At 37.2% G+C, this 22,659-nt stretch overlaps 1 protein-coding gene across 1 annotated transcript; it reads right to left on the bottom strand.

Moving 5' to 3' along the window:
- RabX4 (RAS oncogene family member RabX4) lies at nt 1-2,530 on the bottom strand. The gene is made up of 5 exons (XM_028301770.1): nt 2,345-2,530; nt 1,334-1,533; nt 998-1,090; nt 794-907; nt 1-466 (listed from the first exon to the last, which is right to left on the bottom strand). Exons 1-5 carry the CDS (start codon nt 2,466-2,468, stop codon nt 383-385), a joined length of 615 nt encoding a protein of 204 aa, XP_028157571.1. The 5' UTR covers nt 2,469-2,530; the 3' UTR covers nt 1-382.
- Nucleotides 2,531-22,659: the final 20,129 nt, after the last annotated feature.

The raw sequence follows: 22,659 nt of genomic DNA, 5'->3' as shown, positions 1-22,659 counted from the left end.
TTGCATAAGTACACTTCCGAAACATGACGTTGCCTTAGTAAGTCTAAGTGCCGACTATAACCCCACGACCTTGTACCCTATGTTTACATTTAAGGCATAGATAATCTTATTTATTTGCATGACTGCTGAAGAATTTATCTTTGCCTCGAAAAAACTCAATAAATGAGCACAAGAGATTCACCTACTGAAATGGAATTCCTACTTTATTGAAATTAATCTTTTGTGTTCATATATTGGGGCATATCCACTGCGCGAGGTAGGAAGCTTGGTATGTAGCACCAGGCATTTTCTTATAAAATGAGCTAAAAGTCATTTGCCACAACATCTTTGCGTCTAACTCGCTCAGTTAATATGCGGGTAAAATTATTTTTTCAAAAATTTGCTAACAGCTACACTTTGACACGTCCGTTTCGGATTCAGATGGCTTGATCACGTTGTCTCTTTCTTTCAGCTCGAAAGCATCAGCCTGAAACAAAGAAAAGGAAACTATTTAGTTGGGAAATTCCTTACAACCTTTTTAAGCGTCCCTGACTTGATCACAATCGCATAATTCGCACACGATGTGATATCGACGTGATCTATGATGGAGGGAGCTTGATAATTTATTAATGTGTCCTGTAAATCATTTTAACCTATGTCGTCTTATATGTCATTATCAATTTACTAACTTGTTTACTTTCACGCAAAAAAAAAACTTTTTAGCAACTAGGTATTCTAACGCGTTGCTGTCTTTTGTAAGTCAAATGAAAAAAAAAATGTTTTTCCCAAATAATTTGGACGTTTCGCCACGTACCTTCGAATCTCTATATTCCCTAATTTTTCTGGCTAATGTCAGGAATGCTTCTTCTATGTTGATGTTGCTTTTACAGGACACCTCAAAGAACGGCATGTCGAAGTCGTCAGCTATCTGCAAATAAAAAATGTGATAATTAAGTATTTCGTTATTTTCGATGATGCTAGGTGCAATTATTTGTTTACTATATGGTTAAATTGTTACCTTTTGGCCCCTTTCTTTCGGCACTGCTCTGTGATTCTCGTGAACGTCACATTTGTTGCCAACCAGAACTTTGATGACATCTGGAGAGGCGTACTGTAATTTTAAAAAAATACGAAGGCTTAGGCGTGAATACGTTACAAATAAAAAGACAAACCGACATGGTTCTTTTTGCAGTTAATTATTGATAGATTTACGCACGATTCTAAATAAGTAAACCCTACGGTATTGATATTGATAAACTAAACTTAAAAGACGTCACTCGCGGATAAGACCTAACACTCCTTGCAACTAACTTACTGTGCAAAGCAACCAGATTTAAGAAGTAAAAGTACCTACCTCCTGAATATTCCTCAGCCAATACGAGAGATGATTGAAGGATTCAAGGTTGGTGATATCATACATGAGGATGATTCCCATGGCTCCCCTGTAGTACGCCGTGGTGAGAGTCCTGAATCGCTCCTGTCCCGCCGTGTCCCATATCTGAAGCTTGATTGGCACGCCATCTAGGTTTATTATCTTCTGTTTGAAATCTATGCCTGAAAATTATGACGACGCGTAAGGAAAGAAAAAATAAAAGAATACCTACAGATTATAGCGATAGGTATCCCTCTTATTTGGGGCTCCTGTGTCCCAAATGTACCACAACTACGAAACAAATAGCAACCATAGTGCGGAGCAGAATTTTTTTTAGAAACTCGTCATTTTTTTCAGTTAATCTAATCTAATCTATCTATCTAATCTAATCTAATCTAATATAAATAAAAATGAATTGCTGTTCGTTAGTCTGATTAAAACTCGAGAACGGCTGGGCCGATTGAGCTGATTTTGGTTTTAAAATGTTTGTTGTAGTCCAGGGTAGGTCTAAACGGTCAAAATTTGCTTATTTACTGCCTTTAAGGCGGAACAGAGTTCGCCGGGTCAGCTAGTTGTATAATAAAAGAATCGAATACTGTATAGTCAGGTCAGTCAGATTAAACACAAAACAACGTCTATGAGAATACGTACCGATGTAGATATTTCTCACACAACACATTGAAGGACAAAGAAAGTGCACTAGGTATCCTTAATTTTGTTTAACCGTATAATTTTTATTTTAAATTTTATCGTAAAGGATCAAATGTGAATGCACGTACGGATTGATTATTAGGCACTAATGAACTCCGATAGTAAGGCGATGCAAAACTTCCTGTAAGTACAAACGGGCCGTGCGTTCACGTCCCTGCCCATTGTTCCCGTTCACATCCGCAATATAAAATATAATCCCGGATTCGTTCTGTTTCAAAGCACTAAAATACCATCACCTGTCTCACAAAGGCTCGTAAAACGTAAGGTAAATATTTTACTCACCTATTGTGGAAATGTAAATATCGTAATACCTTTCGTCGCAGTATCTGTGCACAATACAAGTTTTGCCTACGTTAGAATCGCCTAAAACTAATAGCTTATACGTAGCGGAAAAGTCTAAAGCCATTTTTTGTTTACTTTGCTCGCGGAGGTGAGTGATTCCTCAAAACATACGAGGAACTGTCAAATTGAGAAAAATCGATGAGGGTAGGGCGCATGCGCGGGGCGCCCTCGCTTGCTGTGCAACCAAGATGGCAACAAGTAAATGCATTTTTTAGTACCTACACCTGGGTTTTCCTAGACTATCGATGTACCGGCATTAGTCATAGGAGACGTCCCATTTGTAGCGGGACGCCATTTTATTACGTCTTCATAAAAAAATTACCTTTGGGAGTAGTTGGGTATTTACTTAGTTTAATCCGATAATGGTAAGTCAACGTATACACTGAAGAAGTTTTTACAGAACTTTAGCACAGGTTTTCATGTTACAGAAAAGAAATAATGATAAAATGATCTACAAGTTTATTTTTTGTTTTTATTGAACAATACCAAGTTACATATCTCGTTATTTCTTTTACTAAGTATATTTATTTCTATAAGAAACGCCTCCATATTATTGCTAGCCTACATGGGTTAATAGAATTTTAATAATATGTATAGTTATCTTCATAACCAAAGTATTGATTGAATACGATACGAGGTTGTTTGTGTTGCACCTAAAATGTACGGTGCGGGATATTGCCCTCACTCCGACCCGAATTCTGGCGCAGGGTCAAAGTTTGCAACACCGTCTACAGTCTAGATGAAAGTCAGATGTAAGATAATGGCGCCAAACGTAAATTAAATTAAGTACATATCCGGAGACTTCATGAAATACAGCCTTGAGTTTCTTTTATGAAAGCTTTTGCAATGGTTTCAAATAAACGCTTATCCATTCTTCGCTCGCATTGAAATGTTTTAACCGACTAAATATGTTATTTACTAACTCTGTTTTATTAAATTGAGTTGTAATAAAAGCAGTTTCCACTGCATCTCTTCCATGATATAGGTCTACGATTACTTCTTACAACTGCATAAATTGCATGGGGTGGGAATTGCATAGATGTTTCTCGAAGTAGATTACAAATCTGGAATAGCTGAGCCTTCCGGGAGCTGTAGGAGTGTACAGCCAGAACAAATGCAAGCACTATAAGCGAAAGGTAGCGTTATTTTACAGACACGAGGTTTTTTCGTATACTAGGTATTCCTGAAATGTTATGAAAAAAAATGTTGTTTCGCAATTCGTAACTCGTTTACCTAAAGATTTTGTTTATTACCTATTCTTTAGTAAGATCTAGGATACAGCTTACCTACTTATTCTTCTTCTTGTCGCATCGACAACAAACCTACACACCGCCAGCCCAAAACTCCGCCACAAGAGTGGCGTTGTCAGTAGCCTTCAGCTTACCTACTGAAATAATAAGATTACCTTTATATTTTTATAAGTTATTAAACTACCTATTATTAAGTAATCGTTAATTTTCAAAATTCGCAAACTTATTCATAAGTAGGTAATGTTCATTTTTTTATTTTTTAGTAAGTATTTTGCGGCAGCGAGTAAGTATTCTGCATTCTATTTGGCATTCTGAAAAAGTCGGGGACGAAATTGGTACTTATTTATAGAATTTTTATTTCCTCTTCTGAATATGTTTTCATATTACAATTGAGAGTATTTTGTAAACAAAAATAGTAATATCCCTTTGTTTGTATGCTGGTTTAATAAAAGACTTCCTTTTTTCGCCTTCAGTGCTATGCGTCAGATTTATCTGATATTATTTATGTAAGTGATTTAAAATAACTTTTTAGCTACATCAATACGCCGACGGTACAATAGGCGTGCTGTTAGAGTTGTAAGAAACGAGTCTTTTAGCCTTCATTTACAGACTTAAGTCTTGACAGACTAGGTCACGTTGTCACATTAATCCGAGTCCTTTCGAGTCTTCTAAGTCTTGGAAGTCCTTTCGCGTCTACTGGGTCCTTTCGAGTCTTCTAAGTCCTTTTGGGTTTTATTTATTTCAAACTACAGCTATGGATTTAGAGGACACAGCCACGAGTTCTTATAAAAAGACTTAGTCTTTGAGTTCCTTTTGGCAGGATTCGAGTCTTTTACAAAAGACTCAAAATTCTGAAGGACTTGAACTTGAGCTCTAAGTTTTATTTACAAGACTCGAGTCTTCAAATATGGCTCAAATTAGACTCTAAGAGTTTCTTACAACACTACGTGCTGTAGAATTGTTGGGAACATTAAGAGCTCCATTTATTTATCTTAAGCCCGCGATAGTCGTATCGGGCCGATTCATCGCAGTGGCCCGTGTAACGTATGTTAATGTCTTATGTTCTCGTATTAATGCATCTCCAAGATCTGTGCCTGCAGCACGAACATTTCGATCATTCGCAATAAAAGCATCTCTCTCACTCATAAATAATCAGTTCTTTGTAGTGAAAAAATACCATGGTAATGGGTTCGTTTCATCAACTAGTCTGTAGTTGTTTTTGTGCTTGGGGCTCAGTTCAGGTCTTTGTCTTCAATTGTTTTTCATCTTTTCCGTTTATGGAAATTTTGTAGTTCAAGGCTGAAGTGTTAACATTTACGTACCTATTTTATGCGCACATTGAACTGTGGGTATATGTATACTATAGGTACGAGTAGGTTAGGTAGGTAGGTATACATTGTATTCCGAGTTGTGTAGTTGAAATGACAATGAGCGTTTATCTACAACATAGCATGAAAAAACGTAAATATCTATTTTGAGGAGGAGGGGCCAAAGATCTGTTAGGTAAAGGTCAAATAAGAGGAAATTGTTATTGTACTCTACTTAGATATTAAGCATTCATCATCATCATCATCATCATCATCATCTCAGCCATAGTAGGACGTCCACTGCTGAACATAGGCCTCCCCCAATGCTTTCCATGTTCCCCGGTTGGTAGTGGCCTGCGTCCAGCGCCTTCCTGCTACCTTTATGATGTCGTCGATTAAATGTATTACCTATAGGGTTCTCGAATGGAAACCAGGTTCTCGTCAACGCTCACGCTCTATGGACAGACGATCTCAACAGTGGCAGTAGCTGGATAAGAAAAGCGAAAGATTATGTTTTGTCAGGTGGACTTACATTGCCCAAATATTTTTTTAATAATAATCTAGGTAACAAAACAAATAAACTTTTAGACAAATAAATAACTGGCGTCTTATAACAGCTACTCCGTTACCCAAAATTGTTCTTCCCAAGCTAATAATATTCCGCAATAAGTCATCGCGACACACGGTAGCGCTCACCTGCTCACGCGCAGACAGCTTCATTTGTCAAAATAACCGCAACGCAGAATGCACATGGACTTACTAATGTAGGGCTGTCTGAAATAACTTCAAAGATTTTTACAATCGTAGTAGTTACATATACACGTTTTTGCCAAATAAAAAGAAGATGGTCAGAATTGATAATAATATAATATCGACGCAAACAAAGACCATTATTTGAAAATCGTGAAAATATTATGTATTGACATATATTGCCATTGGCCTTTTTGGTGGCCGTGAAACTAACAGTCAGAATGTAGATTAAGATATGCCTGTTTAGGTATCTATACAAAAAATGGGTTTTATGATTAGTTCTTAGATATTTAGCCAGAAATACTTTTGTTTGTTAGCAATGCTAATATGCTGACTGTAGCCTGTTTCTGACTCGATTCCCAATGGGGAAAAATTCCAGCTCGGTTTGGTTGGTAGACTACCACTTCGACTAGTTCTGAGTCCGCCTGACTAGCTACCACCATCTTACCTACGTCTGTCGCCATAACAATAATGTTAATAACATTGTTATGTTCCGGTAGTCAGAGGTAACAGGCTATCTGTTCTTCTGTGGCTAAGGAGTCCGGATAAAGCTCGCTTCCACCTTCGGCTTGATCATCGTTTTCCAATGAGATGCAAACGAGGAAGCTCTTGTTCCTCATTGTGGATAAAAATATATTTTTTTAGTTTTACTACATAGTATTTCTTCTTCTAGCCCTTTTGCTACTTGCCAGCCCTTGCTCTGATGTATGGTAAATAGGTGCAATTTTGACACACGCATTCCGTCCGCCATTCAAGATGGTTTCCTCTGCTACTAGTGTTTCACTGCAATTTAGCAAATGTGATGAATGTCCCGTTGTTCTGCTGGTCAAGTGCACCGCAGACCTTAACGATGTTTTGGTGTGATTGGATCTGGTAATAAACTAACATTAGGGATATTTATTACTGCTATCTACTATCAATAACTTGTACCAAGTTGTGAAATATTATTAAGTACGTTAGTTATTGGTTAATTTTACCGTGGAATAGCGGCAAAGTCAGTTAAACATTGCAATGGATGGATGCCATAGAAAATTACATAGCAATTAAAGACAAAAGGGATCTTTGTTCGGCTTTACTTAATTGGAATCGCAGAGGGCACTGAAACGTTAATGATGAAGATTATGAAGACTTTCTTTAACAGTACTTTTACTGAACGAAGCCGTATTATTAACGATAAGCCTCACGGCTTACGTGAAGTAAGTATTTAAAATAAATGTAGTGTGTTTAAACTGTGTAGAGCCTGAACTCTACAAAACCAACTGAAAACAACTCTATAGCATTAAATATCTGCAAGATCAGCAAGCAGTAGGTAAGTGCACGCACAATCTCGGTCTATTAAAATACATTTATAGCGTATCTTGTAATCGAACCTTACTGTGTCGGGTATAGTCCGCGCCATTAAAACCCGGCATTTTTGCTAACAAATAAGACTGAATGAAAATTGACATAGAACTTTATTTGCATCTAATAAATTACTTTGTACTTTATCTTTGATTGAAAAGTTAACCAAAGTTAAGGATATTGAGACAGTCAATACACTGATAGATGTCGGTTGCGGATCAAAAGCTAAGTTAGTTTAGCTTATTGCCAACATAGTTTGCAGTCTGCAGACGTCACACAGCTATGGAAAACTGCGCTAGTTTTGTGACTTTTAAAGCTAAACTTAACTAAGCTCTTGGTCTGCAACCGGCATAAGTCGTGCCTTTCAGCACAATATGTTTAGTGGTTTGGGGTATGTTTCAGCCTTTTATAATATTCTCATAAAATTGTCAGTTTCTATTGGCGTGAACTATCTATAGTGACCGCAGTGACGGTGCGCTTCGCCCGATGCGCGCTTGATATCTATTAGTTGAACTATCACTTTCGGTCGCCGAGTGGTCTTTTGTCAGCGATATGATCTTTTTTTTGTTTAATAAGCCCGCAGATCCGGTCGGTCGTTACCTAATCTGTAAGTGACGCACTTGTGGGAACATGTTGAGCAATTTCTTTGAACTTTACAGTCCGGCCAAAACGTGGGCGAGTGCTTAAACACCTCTTATTGAATCGGACCAGTAGATCAATCTTATGGACAGACAATTTGACCAATGAATGATATCTAACGATAACATAAAGTACATAATATGCTATCACGATTATGATTAATTAGCCACCGATTATAATGGGTCTTTATAAACAATTATTACTTAACAGCGTTGCAAAAATTTATTGCACTCATTTTGACATCAAGGAAAAATTTGGTTAGGTAGGTAGGTACACGTGTAAGTTAGTAAGTTAACTTCTTAGTTTCCCTAATTTATCAAAGTTGTTCTTTACATCATTAATTTACTTAAAAATTAGTTATTAGTTCTACGGTAAGAACCACGGTTCTTTAGTGATGTTCATATTGCGTTCGTCTGTACTCTGTAGAGTGGAGGGTGCGATCCCAACTTATGATACTTTTGTAAGACTTTCTTCAGCAAGGTAAAATAAACACCTACCCAATGATATTCAGGTTGACAGGCACCTTAAGCAGTGGCTTGAAAGAGAAGCCATTATTGATGCTCAGTGGAGTGGCAATAAGTAGGTATTCAATGCTTGACACGATTGACTTATGCAGGTCACTACCAATTTTCATGATTCAAATTGACAATAAAAATTTCACGTGTCCATCCGTATTCTTGTCTCATGAGTCAGCACTCATGACGACATACGCGTCTGTCACCCAGTCATCAGTTTGCGAATCAACACACGACATGTCAACACCACTGATTGGCATGTGTAAAACTGTAAACATTTGCATCCTCGGAGGTCGAGCTCGAGGTCACTGGGGCCCATTCCCGGAACACCAGGCATTGTTCGCAAATCTGCGCGAGCGCAAGGTCCCGTGCTAAATGTCACTTTGGAGGCGCCGGCGCCAGCCGATAGCCGTCCACGGTTCGTAATGGTTTGGGAAACAGAACTCGTTTTCCTTGCATTGTTTACTTGTATCTGCTATCTATTTGCCATATTTTGTTCCAAAAATAACCATGGTTTTGTACCGAAATAAAGGTGAATGATTTGGAACTCCAGTGATTGTCCGAAAAAGAATCAATGACAATTTAGGCAATGAAACTCCCACGCACATTGTCTGAAGTTATTTACAAAATCGAAATGCTTGAAAACTCCTTTCAATTGCGCTGATAAAACTTTTGTAAACAGCCATTTTCCCTTTACAGTGAAATAATGAATCGGACATTAAATTACTTTATTAGTACTGCAAATAAAGTAACCTTATACAACCAGGGCCTCATACAAATCGTTGCTCATGAAATGATAATGCTTCATAATCATACCCTTGCTACAGATCTGCAATCTCAGTAATGCCTTCGCATAATATAGTAGAGTCTGTCCTTTTAGCGCTTAAATGCGCTGTTTATCAAAGTCGAAAGGCGACTCTTCAATAGGAAGTGTAATGAATGCTCATGATGCCCATGACTTGAGGAAGAGATGCGTTCAATAGATGTTGCAGCTTAGAAGGTTCGTTAACAATCTAGTCCGTAGCGCATTCTAATGCATTTGTTCCGGTGTTATTTGCCAGAAGTTTTCCTGTTTATTTCTTATAATTTGTTTTTTACTAACATGACCGATAGGTAGCTTTTGAAATTGTCCACTGGGAAAAATATTTTCTCAGAAGGCCAACCAAAGGACTGTTTTGCATAATACATGAGAACTGCCCCTTTTGCAATAGTTATCTTCCTACTTGTATTGTCTGCAATCATTCGATTGACAGGCAGACCGGTAATGCTTTTAAAACCATTGTATGACTAGGAATCCTTAACAAATGCCTACATAGTAATGTGATCTGATCTGAATTCTGAACCCTTCCACAAATGAAATTATCTCCACGTCTTAGGCTATTGATAGCATTCAATAGAGCAAATTATCGGCGCAGGCGCACGGCGCGGAAACGCGCGGTTCTGACGGGGCGTTTTTCTCCCTGACATTTTGACCCGTGGCAAATCATAGGTACTGTAGGTAAATCTGATTTGATTCTGAAAAAATATTTTACGCGAGATAATAGACTTTCTTTAAAAACGTTGCAAAAGAATTGTCTTTTGTTTTCTTTGAATTTTTTATAAAAAATGTATCCAATTTTTTTGTAAGGTTAAAAGCGGTGTCAATAACCCAGCCATATATCTTAGAATAAGGGTTCCTTGTCAGGACTATGGAACCCTAAAAAGTATTCAAAATTCTCCATACGTGTAGTAACATTTCTCAAGAACATACAGCATTTAAATCTAGCCTGTACGCACGTGAGGAAACTTTGGTCGTAAACACAATAACTCAACTCTAAACAACCGCTGTAAATACGGGACGTCAGCGAAAAAAACGAAAATAACGTATAGCGAGATATAAAACTATTTACGAGTACTGCTACAATAATTTAAGCGACGCGTTGTACCATAAAAATAATGTGATATTGCCGACATACGTTTACGCGAGCAGTCGCGTTGACTAATTTGTGACCGGTACGTTCGGAAGAAAATATGGGCCGACGCAGGTTTTAGTGCAGCAAAAAGTATTTTGAAAAATTTATAGCATCTTTTTAGAGTTAATGACGTGGTGTTCCCCACTTGTATGCTGTAATTAAACTACGTCGTATTAGCAAAGGGCATAAACAACAACAACAAAGTGAAGAATTTAAAAAGACAGTAAAAAGTTGGTACTTAACTATGTGTTATGAGATTTATTTTATTTTAGCCATTATTCATTTACTGTGGTATGTGATGTGTTTGTTTTTAATGTCAACAATAAACAAAAATACTTATCGGGGATTTGATAACTACCTACTATCTAGTAGGTACTTAATAGGAACGTAATCTCACAAGTTACTTGCTAAACCAGATCCTTTATCGTTACTCGTGTAACATTTTTGCAAATGTTAATATAAACAGTACTAATACTAATGTCGCAGTTACTAGCCCATTGGCTAATTTGAAACACTTAAGGCACCATTACACAACCGTTTCTCGAGATAGACATATTATCCGTTGGATCACGTAATAAAACAAACAGTCACTAATTCAGCTGGCTGATTAATGGCTAGTTTCAGATTCGCAATAAGAGGCAAACTTTTGTCGCAACGGCCAACGTAACAATAATTAGTGGAATCACGACTTATCCCACTTTCGTGCTCTTCCGATCCGAGTTATCGATCAAAGGAAGATATCGATCTAATCTAGCCGATCGATGCTGCAAAAGACAATGGCAAATGACTTTTGGGTTTAACGCAACACGGATTATGATTTCCAGTAAAACGCTAGTAGGAAGTAATTCGCTGGTTTTACGTTGTACGCTAAAATTGTTGGGTAACCTGACTGGTGATGATAAAGTGTGTTTCTTAAGTTCGTAGCTTATTGGGGACAATAAAAGATAGATATCGTGTCCTGGAAGTGAAGCGGCAGAGAACACATAATAATGCTCGTAGCATGGTTTATTATCCATTATTTAACACATTGTAATTGAGAGATGGATTTCCTCAGTGAGGTCCCAGGTCAATTCCCAGGTGTGGCGTGTTTTTTTTATGTAAATTAGAAAAATCAATTTTTGTTGACCTACTCAAATGGGACATTACAGACTTGATTGTTCAAAAGAAATATGATTTTTTATGCATAACAACTAACAAGGCAGGTATTTGACCACTGCAGGCGTCATAGAATGACGCCTGCAGAGACTCTAATTAGTCGATTTAGGTGGTCATTTCAGTTACTGGTACTTTTATGATAAAATGTTAAACGATAAATTTATCTATAGCGGTAACGCTTACGAAGACAACGATGTTAAAGTTACTGTTAAAAGTGCTAGTTTCAAGTCCGTTTGTAATGTTCAGAGAAGTGAGTTTCATAGTAAGCCTAAGTACTCGTATACAATGAATAAGTAGGTAAACGTTATCCTTATTTCAATGATCTTAGTTTAAAGCCTGGTTAATAAAATTTTACCATTCTTACGAGCCTGCCATTCTTACTGAACCAGATTGTCAAGATAACTGTACTTATATGGCAAAATATTTGCGCATGTAACACTATGATTAGCAAGGAATTTAGGGCAATGAATGGGTGCTCCCAATCAAGGTTACGAAACAAAATACCTCATTATAGTATACGGTGAAGGTGAATGGAGAAAGCATAGAAGTGGTTTGTTCTTAGTGAACTCTAGTACCGTAGTTTCAGAGACGTGTACATACGTGTGCCTACATTGGTACCTATTTTATGAGACAGGAAGTAAATTAATAGACGGATCACCTGATGGTAAGTGATTACCGCCGCCCATAGACACCCGAGGGAGTTACAGGTGAATTGTACCTGTATAAAATACATCGATTTCGTTTCAGCCATAAGACGTCAATTTGTGGACAAAGGCTTTCCCCAAGGATTACCGCAACGACCGCTGTGCTGTTCGTATCTAGGCGCCTTTTTTTCGTCAGAAAGTGCATGAAATTGCATACCCACTGGCCCGGGCGAACCAGTCGGCTATGTATGGCTCTCCCTGCCAGATGGGCAGGGCTAACTCACTAAAACCTGACGGTTTCCTCCCAAAGTCTTTGGAATCCAGGTGCCTCCCACAACCTTAACGATCGTTTTAATAACATTCTTCTATACATTTTTCCTCTACCGAGTATCAGTGTGTAAACTTGAAAGGTTGTTGACACGTTGTTATACGTTACCTACTTGTTTGTTAAACATGATTTGTAGCGTAACTCGCGTGTAATGGCTGCAAGCTTTGCTGTTAAAATAAATATTTATCAGTCCATCGGGCCGGAGGGCGTCTTCCCTGTCTCGACTACAGCAGCGTTCATGATGGACCTAAGAAAATAACTTGCATTGGTTGAAAAAAAGAAGCTTGAGATCGTACTCTTTAGTGAGCTTCTTGTTCCTTGAGGGATTCAAATTATTATTATGTAGGCCCTTATAATGCACTCTTACATGTACCAATGAAGTTCTGAGAAGAAGTGACGGAAGAAACACAGTTATTTTTGCATTATTTTACTTTAATGCTAATACTCAGCAGTTGGCTTGTTAAGATGACGATTGAAGTATTGAACAATAAAAGACAAGTGCTTATCTACCAAAAAACTCTCGAAAGAGGATTTTTATCCCACGTGCTTCTTACCTATATGGTGACCATAAAGTCTGGCTCAAGGTCTGCAACGATAGCAGAGATAGCATCTATTAATGTCAATGCCTTCTAACACGCTTAATTTTCCCCACATTAGTCAACCCATTTGTAACCGTACGTTAATCTAATACATCATTCGGTCGGTCAGCTGTCATCGCCAGCACACAACATTAGCGGTATTAGCATACCATTAACTAACATGTAGTGTTAGCCAACAGCCAAATTCTGGGGTTTCCAGTTCAAAATACACTATCAAACCTATTAATCTTGTGCCATAATTAAATATCAAAATAAACGTTATAAATTATGTAAGCAATATTTGAACGAGGATTTATCGGTTTCGGTAACAAACAATGTAGATTTATAGGTTTGGAAACTGTCTAGACTGATTCTAGGACCAATTTCCTATAAATGACTAATTTCAGAGTCGGGGCAAGGGTCATGTAGGTAGACTAGTACTACGTTAAATATACTAGTGAAATTTGCACAAGGCATAGTGAAACGTGCACAAATGAAAAATCTTTCAGTCACCGGAAAAGTTTTTTATGTTCAGGATACTTAGTAAGTAGGTAATTTGAATTTAGGTACTCTTGAAGGTTTTCTCAGCTTTTCACTTCACCATTTGTGAAGTCTTCTACTAACATATCCTCAAAAAAAAGCTATGGCTAAGACAAAAAAGTTCGACGTGTGAACCAGACATTTAAAATTTAATCTTCATTGTCGAACATGTCATCTAGCATCTAGTCTCCTTCAAAAGAAAACGATTTCATTTCCTATTGTTGTCATGCATCAATACAAATATCATACTTGTCTACTTACTCTTATAATTAAATCACGATATAAACAATACAATGGTCTGTTTGACACGCGCGAACATGTATGCTTGGTCTTCAGAAGTGGAACGAAATTATTCATGGTCATTATGATATTTAATCCCCATTCTTAGTTAAAGACCCGTATTGGAGGGAGAAAGTGCTGATTGTGATCTCTATTCGCAAAAATGAAAAGTATGTCATTTAGTGCGCGAGCGCGTGTACGTCAATGGTTATGTCACTACGCGATCCCGTCTCCTATAGCGTCCGTTCGGAGATCCGCCAGTGAGTTACGATTTCGATTGAACCTAGATTCTTTTGTATTTCACACTTCACCTACTGACATGCTAACCACCAAATGTGTTACCTTTCGCATATAGACATAAGAACAAATAGCATGTACAATACCCCCTTATCATTATGCACTTTCTTTTGTTTTAGACATGAGGGATATTTATTGATTTACATTTTTGAATTTATTTGAAATTGGAACAATCTTTTTTTTAACACAACGGCGAAGCTTTTGGCCAGCATCTCACCAAATGAAAAATGACGATCAGGCCGAAGGTGGCAGGCGGTGTTTTGCAACTTAAAAAAGTAAAAAATCCCACTTACATAATGCACTTAAGAGTCGCTAATTCCATAGATAAATCCGCGCGAAATTATAGCGGAAGAAATATTTTTCTTTAGGTATTCAGGTCGAAGACGCAAGGCCGTCCGAAACGCGAATAATCCCCGTGACTAAATGTTTGGCTATGGACTCTCAAACTGGGGCAAATCTACAAATCATAAGCTATCATGGAATTTTGTTTTGCTATTAACGGAGATAGTTAAATAATAAATTTTGAACTGTCAAACAAAAGTTTCTGTAATACAAGACTTATATTGGTGGCTAGATTAAACAGTCACCTTTGTTATGCTTTTAATGTAGACAAAAATAAATAATAGAATTTCCCACTATCACTCTAAATAATTAGGACACACCACTCTACTTGGGTGGGCAGGCCTCGTCCTAGGTAGACCGACGATCTGGTAAAGGTCGGGGGAAGAACCCTGGATGCGGGCAGCGCAGGATCGTTCATTGTGGAAAACCTTAGGGCTGGCCTTTGTCCAACAGTGGACATCATTTGGCTGAAACGAACGAACGAACCAACTTTACTTATTTGAATAGTCTTACCATGACCATTGTTCTGGAATCAAGAACCATATTCGAGTGTTCTAATATCTATACAGTGTGTCCGGGCTTGTAGTGATCAAACTTTAAGGGCAAAATCTAGGGACAATTTTATCGATAAAAATACTTCAAATTTGGGGCCTGACCCATTTCTCGAAATAGCGCACGCGACATGCGAAAATGCACTGCCTGAAAGAATCACATAACCTATTCCGATTACTATGGAAACCGCTGGGAAGGGGTATCTTTGTTCAACAATTACGTCGAAACTAATAGACGTAGACTAATAAATTTACATTCGTTTTGTAGAATAGCTCAAATACTAATAATACAATGCAAATAAAACATACCCTAACGACCTGGTTTTTCTTGTGTTGGAAAATAACTGAAAAAGAAGTGAAAAAAGTAATGTATTTTTATAATTCAATCCATTCTTACTCCCATAAAATGTATGAAATTTGTGTCTGTTTTCTTCTTCTACTAATAGATAATTTTATTGGCTATCGCATGATATAAAATATTTGCCTATTAATGTTAAGCTACCCACGCTTTCACTTGTTTTTTAAAGAAGAGGTGTAAACTAAAAATTAAAAACTTAAATCGATGTAATTTTTCGAGAAATGGGTCAAGCCCCAATTTTGAAGTATTTTCATCGATAAAATTGTTCATAGATTACGCCTTTAAAGTTTGATCACTACATGCCCGGACACACTGTATAAATAAAAATGAATTGCTGTTCGTTAGTCTGATTAAAACTCGAGAACGGCTGGGCCGATTGAAATGTTTGTCGTAGTCCAGGGTAGGTCTAAACGGTGAGCAAATAAGAAAAAAATGCGATGGCTTATTTATTGCCTTTAAGGCGGAACAGAGTTCCCGGGGTCAGCTAGTTAATAATAAGTATTTAACCTCAGCCGGATTTGAATCCGCAACCGCAACTGACGTTCTAATTCGGTAAGTATACCTACCACCAAACGCTGTCAATGTGGTCTACTGAAAACGTTTTCATTGTTAGAACATAAACTGTTTATACAGCGTGCCAGACTGCCCAAGTGTCATCCAAACAGAGACTAATCAAGCGAATTACGTAAACAAGAGCCACGAGCCTTCAACATAACGACCACTTTACCCACATCACTCAATCAGTACGCTCTTGGAGCTAATTATTTTGATTATGTTAGTATTTTTCTTGTTCATATTTTTGTAAGCTTAATTCATAACTGTTCTGCTAAAGCTTGAGTGCGATTGAGTTGATTTGTAAAAACTCGAAGTAGTCACCGTTGCTTAGACTTTTCCAATACAAGTATATCTACGATTGTTGTAAGACTTGTAACGAAAACCGCAGAGCACAATTCTTACATTTTTACCTTAACCTTAAGATCTAATTTACTAACTACTTTCGGATTCAAAATGCTTTACTAATAATAAGATGCTGGACGCATTGACGCACTGAACCTTCACAACATTTTTTCACTACTGCTCTCTCGAAAAATTCAGTCCAATTTGCAATTTCTTTTCCTGTTCTTCTATGTAGGACAATGATATAAGTAGGAATGAATAATTCAGTGGGCGCTCACTGTCAATAAAGATAGGTCGAAACGATTTCTTCCCTATTAACTTATCCCAATCCCAGATACAAATTGGCAAATAAGTTAAATAAACATTTAAATTGCAATATCTCGCATTGAAAGGTCACGCCTATACCAACATGTAAGTAAAATTAACTGCCACTTTTCACAGTTAAGTAAATGTCGTGTATTCTTCGTTTTGGTATGTAGATGCGCCTGGACAAAGGGATATAAAAGGTGTAAATGGAAACCCGAGAGAAAGGTCACGCAAAGACCGTGATATTTAAATTACACTCTTAACATAATTCACTAAACTATAGGAAGATACGCAAGACACATTTATAGATGTTTGTAATATTTTGTATTTAACCAACGTTTAAAAACTAAATACGAAGTTTTCCAAACTTTATATTATGAATGAGGAAACGTAAATCTGGCATGTTTACAATATCATAAATGATCATAAAAGTATATTTTATGAACATAAAAAGATTTTTAAATCAATTTAAGTGTCTACTAATCTTATTAAAGTTGTTAAGAGTTGATTTAATTAACATCAAGTTGTTGTTAGAGGTGTAATCTCAGATTACGTGGGAGTTATTTTTATTAGAAAGCGTCTAAAAGTTGTTTATCGGGTGAAAAAATTGTCTATGATAGGCAAATAAAGTAGGTGAGATATATCTAAAATCATTTTTCTTCACCATTGACTTGCCTACATAAGTTTCGACGAATATAAACAACTTCCTAGTACTTAGGTTAGGATCATATTTACGTTTTTCTTTTTCAGGTTCAGTCGCAAGATCCGATATTATTTTTGCCAATTCTGAATCAAAAGCTTGAAGGTTTTTTAATCTGTTTTCTATTGAAATAATAACAGACCTTGCAAATTATTTCAGTGACTCTATTATCGGTTTGAATACTTTTTAGATTGAATTAAGAAGTTACGCACCTTTCAATAAGAAATTAAGCAATAGCTAAAATCCAATTCATGTACGATATACATTAGATTGTTCTTCTACCAACTCATAGATCAAATTGATTATGCTGTATGCTAATACGCATCTATGGAAGCAAGACAACACTCGTGCGCATGTCAACCACCCACCTGCCCGCACCGATCGGAATATTCGGGATCGCTATGACTCTTACATGGATCATTACCATCTTACTAGCCACACATATTGTCTTGATATTGCATTGTTTGATGCGCGACATTGATCTATTAAGAACAATAAGATGCACTGCTTTACAGTTTTATTTCTTTCACAATCAAGTAGTGCACACGAATTTACTATTCTTACTTAGCAGCATCAATCATAGCAGCCACATAGATGAATTAGATGTTTTTCCAGTCAAAAGCTCCAATATGCTACGAAACGGGTATAAACTTAAAGTCGCACAGTTGAATACTAAAAAACAGGAACAAAATACTATTTGGGTACAGATAACATTGATATTCATGAAAACGGTTTTCCAATGTTATCCACTGTATTGGTTGGATACACAAAACCCCGTTTTCTTAATATCGGGGACAAACATTCATCTGGAGTCCATTTTAGAAATGGACTCCAGATGAATGTTTGTTCAATGTTCCATCAAAGATTTACGATAGCTAAACATATCGATGTCCAGGTCTCGGGATGTTTTCAATCAGGAACGAGATTATTTTGATAGTATCGCAACATCGATGATCGTTCATTCATAACATTCGTGATGGCGATTACGTTTGCCCAACAATGCTTTATTGTGCAATTATGCTATCACTTGCATTTCATCTCATCGAGGGCATCTATTGTGCGTCCCACGTGGAAGTGAACCGTCCGACTTGTGTGTACCATCGACGATTATGTTCTGGCACATTCGAGCAGAATAGAAGAAGAGCGGATATGGTGTATCGAACAAATATGAATCGTCTAATTGCAGTTACGTCATCCGATCGTCATCTTACTGTCAAGGTGCGTATTGCGCAACATCCTAGTGGTGTCATTGACATTACGGATATGACGTTCAATCTTTGGTTTGAGTCTTCGCCAGTGAGAGTTTTTTATCTTTCAGATCTCTCCCAATAGCGACTGGGAGAAGAATTCGGGTTGATAATTAAAACGAAATCATGCGGTCGGTGATCTTGATGTTTCGAATGACCCCGGAAAACAGATAGTAACATTTCTAGATTAGAATCACAGCAATGTATGAATGAATGTTTACAATTTTATCAACTATGTTGTGGTGCTTGCTAAACAGGAATTTGGTTTCCCGTGTTTTACAAAATCAGTTAGGCGGTGCATTTCGATATCAATAATAAGCAATTACTCATATCACTGTCGGAAGAATATTCATAATAGTTAGCGACTCTGTAAAAGTCGGCTAATAGTAATGAAAAAAGTGTGGCAGCGGTCTAAGGACAAAAAAAATCGTTGAATTTAGGTGTATGCCAGTAAGAAGACGCAGACGAATTATACAAAAGGACGATTATAAGAAACTTATCAAGATTAGATTGCTGTGACCAATATAATTAGATCTTTGCTATGCAGATCAAGAATCTACAATACATAGAGTTTTCGAATAATTCAGGACCTCTTAACCAATTTCCCAAGAAGAATCTAGCTACCTATCTCAGACGCTTCACTGAAGTATTGGGTACGACTAGTAGATTGCGAGCTCTACTTATCAGATTTTTGGATCCCACTGCTGATCCTACATTTTCAGTTTTATCTTAATCAAATAAAATAAATCAGTGTACAGTGATAGACTGTTATCACCCATGGGCATTACGCTTGCAAAAAATCGCTGGCTACTTGGTTACTCAATTACCCAAATTACCAAATCTGTCTGGCAGTTTATGATGTATGCTGCGCCGGCGGCGGGGCGCGTCGTGACGCGCTCTAATCATATCTAGTTAAATGGCTAATGGCCGCTAATGGAAATAATCGGGGAGCATCTGACGAGGACAGTCAGACGGAGAAAGTGACAAGTTTGCTGTTAAGGCCAAGTCTAAAAGGATAAAGAAGACAAAATATCAAAAATCTGCCAAAAGAGAAACATTATTTTATTTGTAGTGGTTGTTTAGTATTAGTACTATGATGGCTCTCAAGTTCAGTTGGCAAAAAACTTATCCACCTTCTTTGGAAGAAGCAGGAAAAAAGCCTTAGAAGCATTAGCCTTTTCCTTGGCCAATGCTAAAGAGTCACTTAACTTTTATTGTATTTTTTTTCTATTCTCGACATCCAGAACATCATTAAAATGTATTTAATCTGAAGTCATGAGCCCAGAAGTGCTATACTTAATCCAATTGTCAAACTCTCGTTAGGCTCCACTGCACTGATTTTACGAAAGCTACACCTATCTTAATCCTTGTCTTGCTCCAAGATATCGCAACCAAATTAATTTCCGAATTATTATTCCCCACCCACCATCAGGACAGGCAGGACTGCAGATTGATAAATTGTTCCAACATCACTAAGGTTTATTATATCGATAAACTTGACAATGACCAATGCACCGACGTCGATCAGAACGCGAGCGGGACACGACAAAGTTCCTACCCTTAACATTACAATTCGACGTGCTGATAAAACTGAGAGCCTAATTTGTAAACTGTTACAGTTACGCAAATATATTAAATGCTTAACAACACTAATGAATTCGTCTGGTTTTGCTTAAATTAATCACGTTTTAGTTGATTGCGATAAAAGAGAGATATCACAAAAAGCGACCCAGTTTTCTGACGGATAAATTTGACATGCACGAAGTACTTGATAAAAAGGTTGTATCTTCAAATTATGCAATGCTTTGTTTCTCTTTCTTTTGCGACTTTACAAACAAACAGAAGCTCCTAAATAACTATACTTAGATCGCTACTTGTTTAGATAATTTCTGTTTAAGTATACATAACGGATTGCATTTCGTGATCGATGACTTTGCGATAGCGATGGATTTAGTCGATAGACGATATTTGCTGGTGTGGTAAGATTTAATAAGTTTCTGACACCTCTTAATGAAAGTAATCGTTGTTTTTAGATTATGTCACTAGCTTTACCAGCTCTACTAATTGCAAGATGTCTCTACATCAACTGTTGGTTAGGTAAATGTTATAATATTATTAGCATTAAATATACGTACTTAGTTTTGAAAAACAAATCTACATTAAGTCATTTGTATTAATAAATTGGATGACAGTATTACGGGATTACCGGATTAATATGGTGCGTGAAATATTTGCCTTTCTGGCAAAGCTTATCTCGAGATTTTAAAAGTTTCAAGTACGAGTATCTTTGTGATATTTTATTTTTCATTTTCATTTTTACCCTACTTTAAATGATGAATGTCCTTGTTTATTTAATAAGTACAACATGACGTCGACCTATAAAATACTTTTAACAAACATAATGTAGTGCTTAAATTAGTGATGATAGTTTGCGCAATAGACACCAACCGATACGGCCACTGTCAAAACGTTTTGACAGGCTACCGGCGAACTGACAGCGCACAAGTGGCAAGAATACCACTCATTAATTACAGCCGACATTACTAGTTTGACTTTCATTTGTTATACAAGAATTTATTTGCATAACTCTCTTCGGCTGTCCTTAGATTAGTTGCGTCCGATTTTATAATTATGCTGATTAACTGCCAGTCTGAGCGACTGCCACTGGTGTCTTATCAAGATTTGAATTCGGTTGTAAAACGTCTCATTCGATTTCAATGGTTCGTGAAACGTATGTACTGTACAGACAGCCATATGGTAATTAGATGATATACATATAGGTACTAGTCGCGCGACTTGCCTTGAATTCAGAGGTTCCAAGTTCGATCCTGTTTCTTCTGGTACGGTCTACTTAGCAATTAGCTCGTTTTTCCAAACCTGAGAGTAGACGCTGCTCAAATCTAAAAGGTTTAAACGCGAATATTAAGTGACTCTAATTGACCAATCTGACCATGGACAAGTTTAGTCTAAATATGAAAAGAAAAAATAGAAGAAAGTAACTTATAGTATCAGGCAATAATAGAGCTAGAGCAACATGACAACTTAAAATAAACTCAGAAATACATCGCTACGGAAACAGCTATTGTTTAAACTTGGTTTCGATTCAAACGAACCGAAATTTATGTTAGAGTAAATCCGTAGGTCTATAAATATAGAGGGTCCTCCTTGCGCTTGCGCAGCTACACGGAGTTATGCTCCCGTCAGCTTCAACAATAGATAGTCTAGATAAATATTTAGATTCGTTGACTCGTTGTTGATCGGGAAATATAGCCGATAGAGACCGATTTGGTGTTTCAGGATCAGGTTGTTGAATATTCTGGACTTAGTACGTTAATAGGAAAGTGAGTGGCCTTTGTCCAGCAGTGGACGTCATTTGGCTGAAACGAACGAGTTACTTGTAGCATATTTACTTCGAAGTCAGACTAGGCAACACATTGGTTGATCTTTAGGTGTCACTAATGGGGATGGTGAAAGCTTTAAAGCATCAGACGACCATCCTAATTGCCACCTTATAAGTTAATTTCTTTAAATAAAAAGTGAATGTTAAAAGTGTGAACGTACATAATTTAGTATTCTTGCAAAGAAACGCAAATTGAATCCTTCTAAGGCAACATTAAAATGTCGTGCCGGCCGACATGTCCAGAATTGATACGAAGGCAGCTATTACACACAGGGGCGTCTATCCTTTATTTTGAAAAGAAGTAAATAGTGAGCATTTTCTGTGGAAACGCCAGTCTCTGTCATTATCTTATTACAGAACGCACGAATGCTGAGGTACACCGCGTTTTTTAAAACAAAACGGACGGCAGGTTAATACTCGAGTTCACAATGAGCAGAGGCGTGACACGATAAAATCTAGGGAACCCTGTCGGCGAAACTCGAATTAAAATAAAATAAATATCCCATTGAAAACGACCTGAATAGCCTTTAGGACGACATTAAGCGCAATTACTAGTCGCACTCGGCTATTTACACGTATTGGTGGCACCAGAAAAAGACGACTCGTTGTGATTGTATCCCTTCCAATAATGAGTTTGTTTGAAATATTGCCCGCGTGTATATAATTACCTAGACGTCTATTCAAAATACTCGATCGTTTATAATGAGATATTTTCTCGAGGCAGTATTCGTAATTCCAAATCGATCGGTATATATCGCAAATGTTTGCTGGTTTCACGCGAAAATTACGTTGAATTCCTTACGACTGCCATAAAAGATATTTATGGTGTGCAAGCGATGATTGTACATAAATTATAGCGAATGCGTTTTGAATTATATC

The sequence above is a fragment of the Ostrinia furnacalis genome, unplaced genomic scaffold, assembly GCF_004193835.3.
Source record: "Ostrinia furnacalis isolate ACB-3 unplaced genomic scaffold, ASM419383v2 OfSCF0990, whole genome shotgun sequence".
Lineage (NCBI taxonomy): Eukaryota > Metazoa > Arthropoda > Insecta > Lepidoptera > Crambidae > Ostrinia > Ostrinia furnacalis.
The sequence above is the reverse complement of the archived record's forward strand: the minus strand, read 5'-3'. Positions and strand labels throughout refer to the sequence as shown.

Coding starts and splice junctions, on each gene's coding strand:
- RabX4 (XM_028301770.1), bottom strand. CDS start 2,468: ATGGCTTTAGACTTTTCCGCTACGTATAAGCTATTAGTTTTAGGCGAT. Junction 1,091..1,333: donor GGCTGAGGAATATTCAGGAG/GTAGGTACTTTT, acceptor TTAAAATTACAG/TACGCCTCTCCAGATGTCAT. Junction 908..997: donor CGAAAGAAAGGGGCCAAAAG/GTAACAATTTAA, acceptor TTTTATTTGCAG/ATAGCTGACGACTTCGACAT.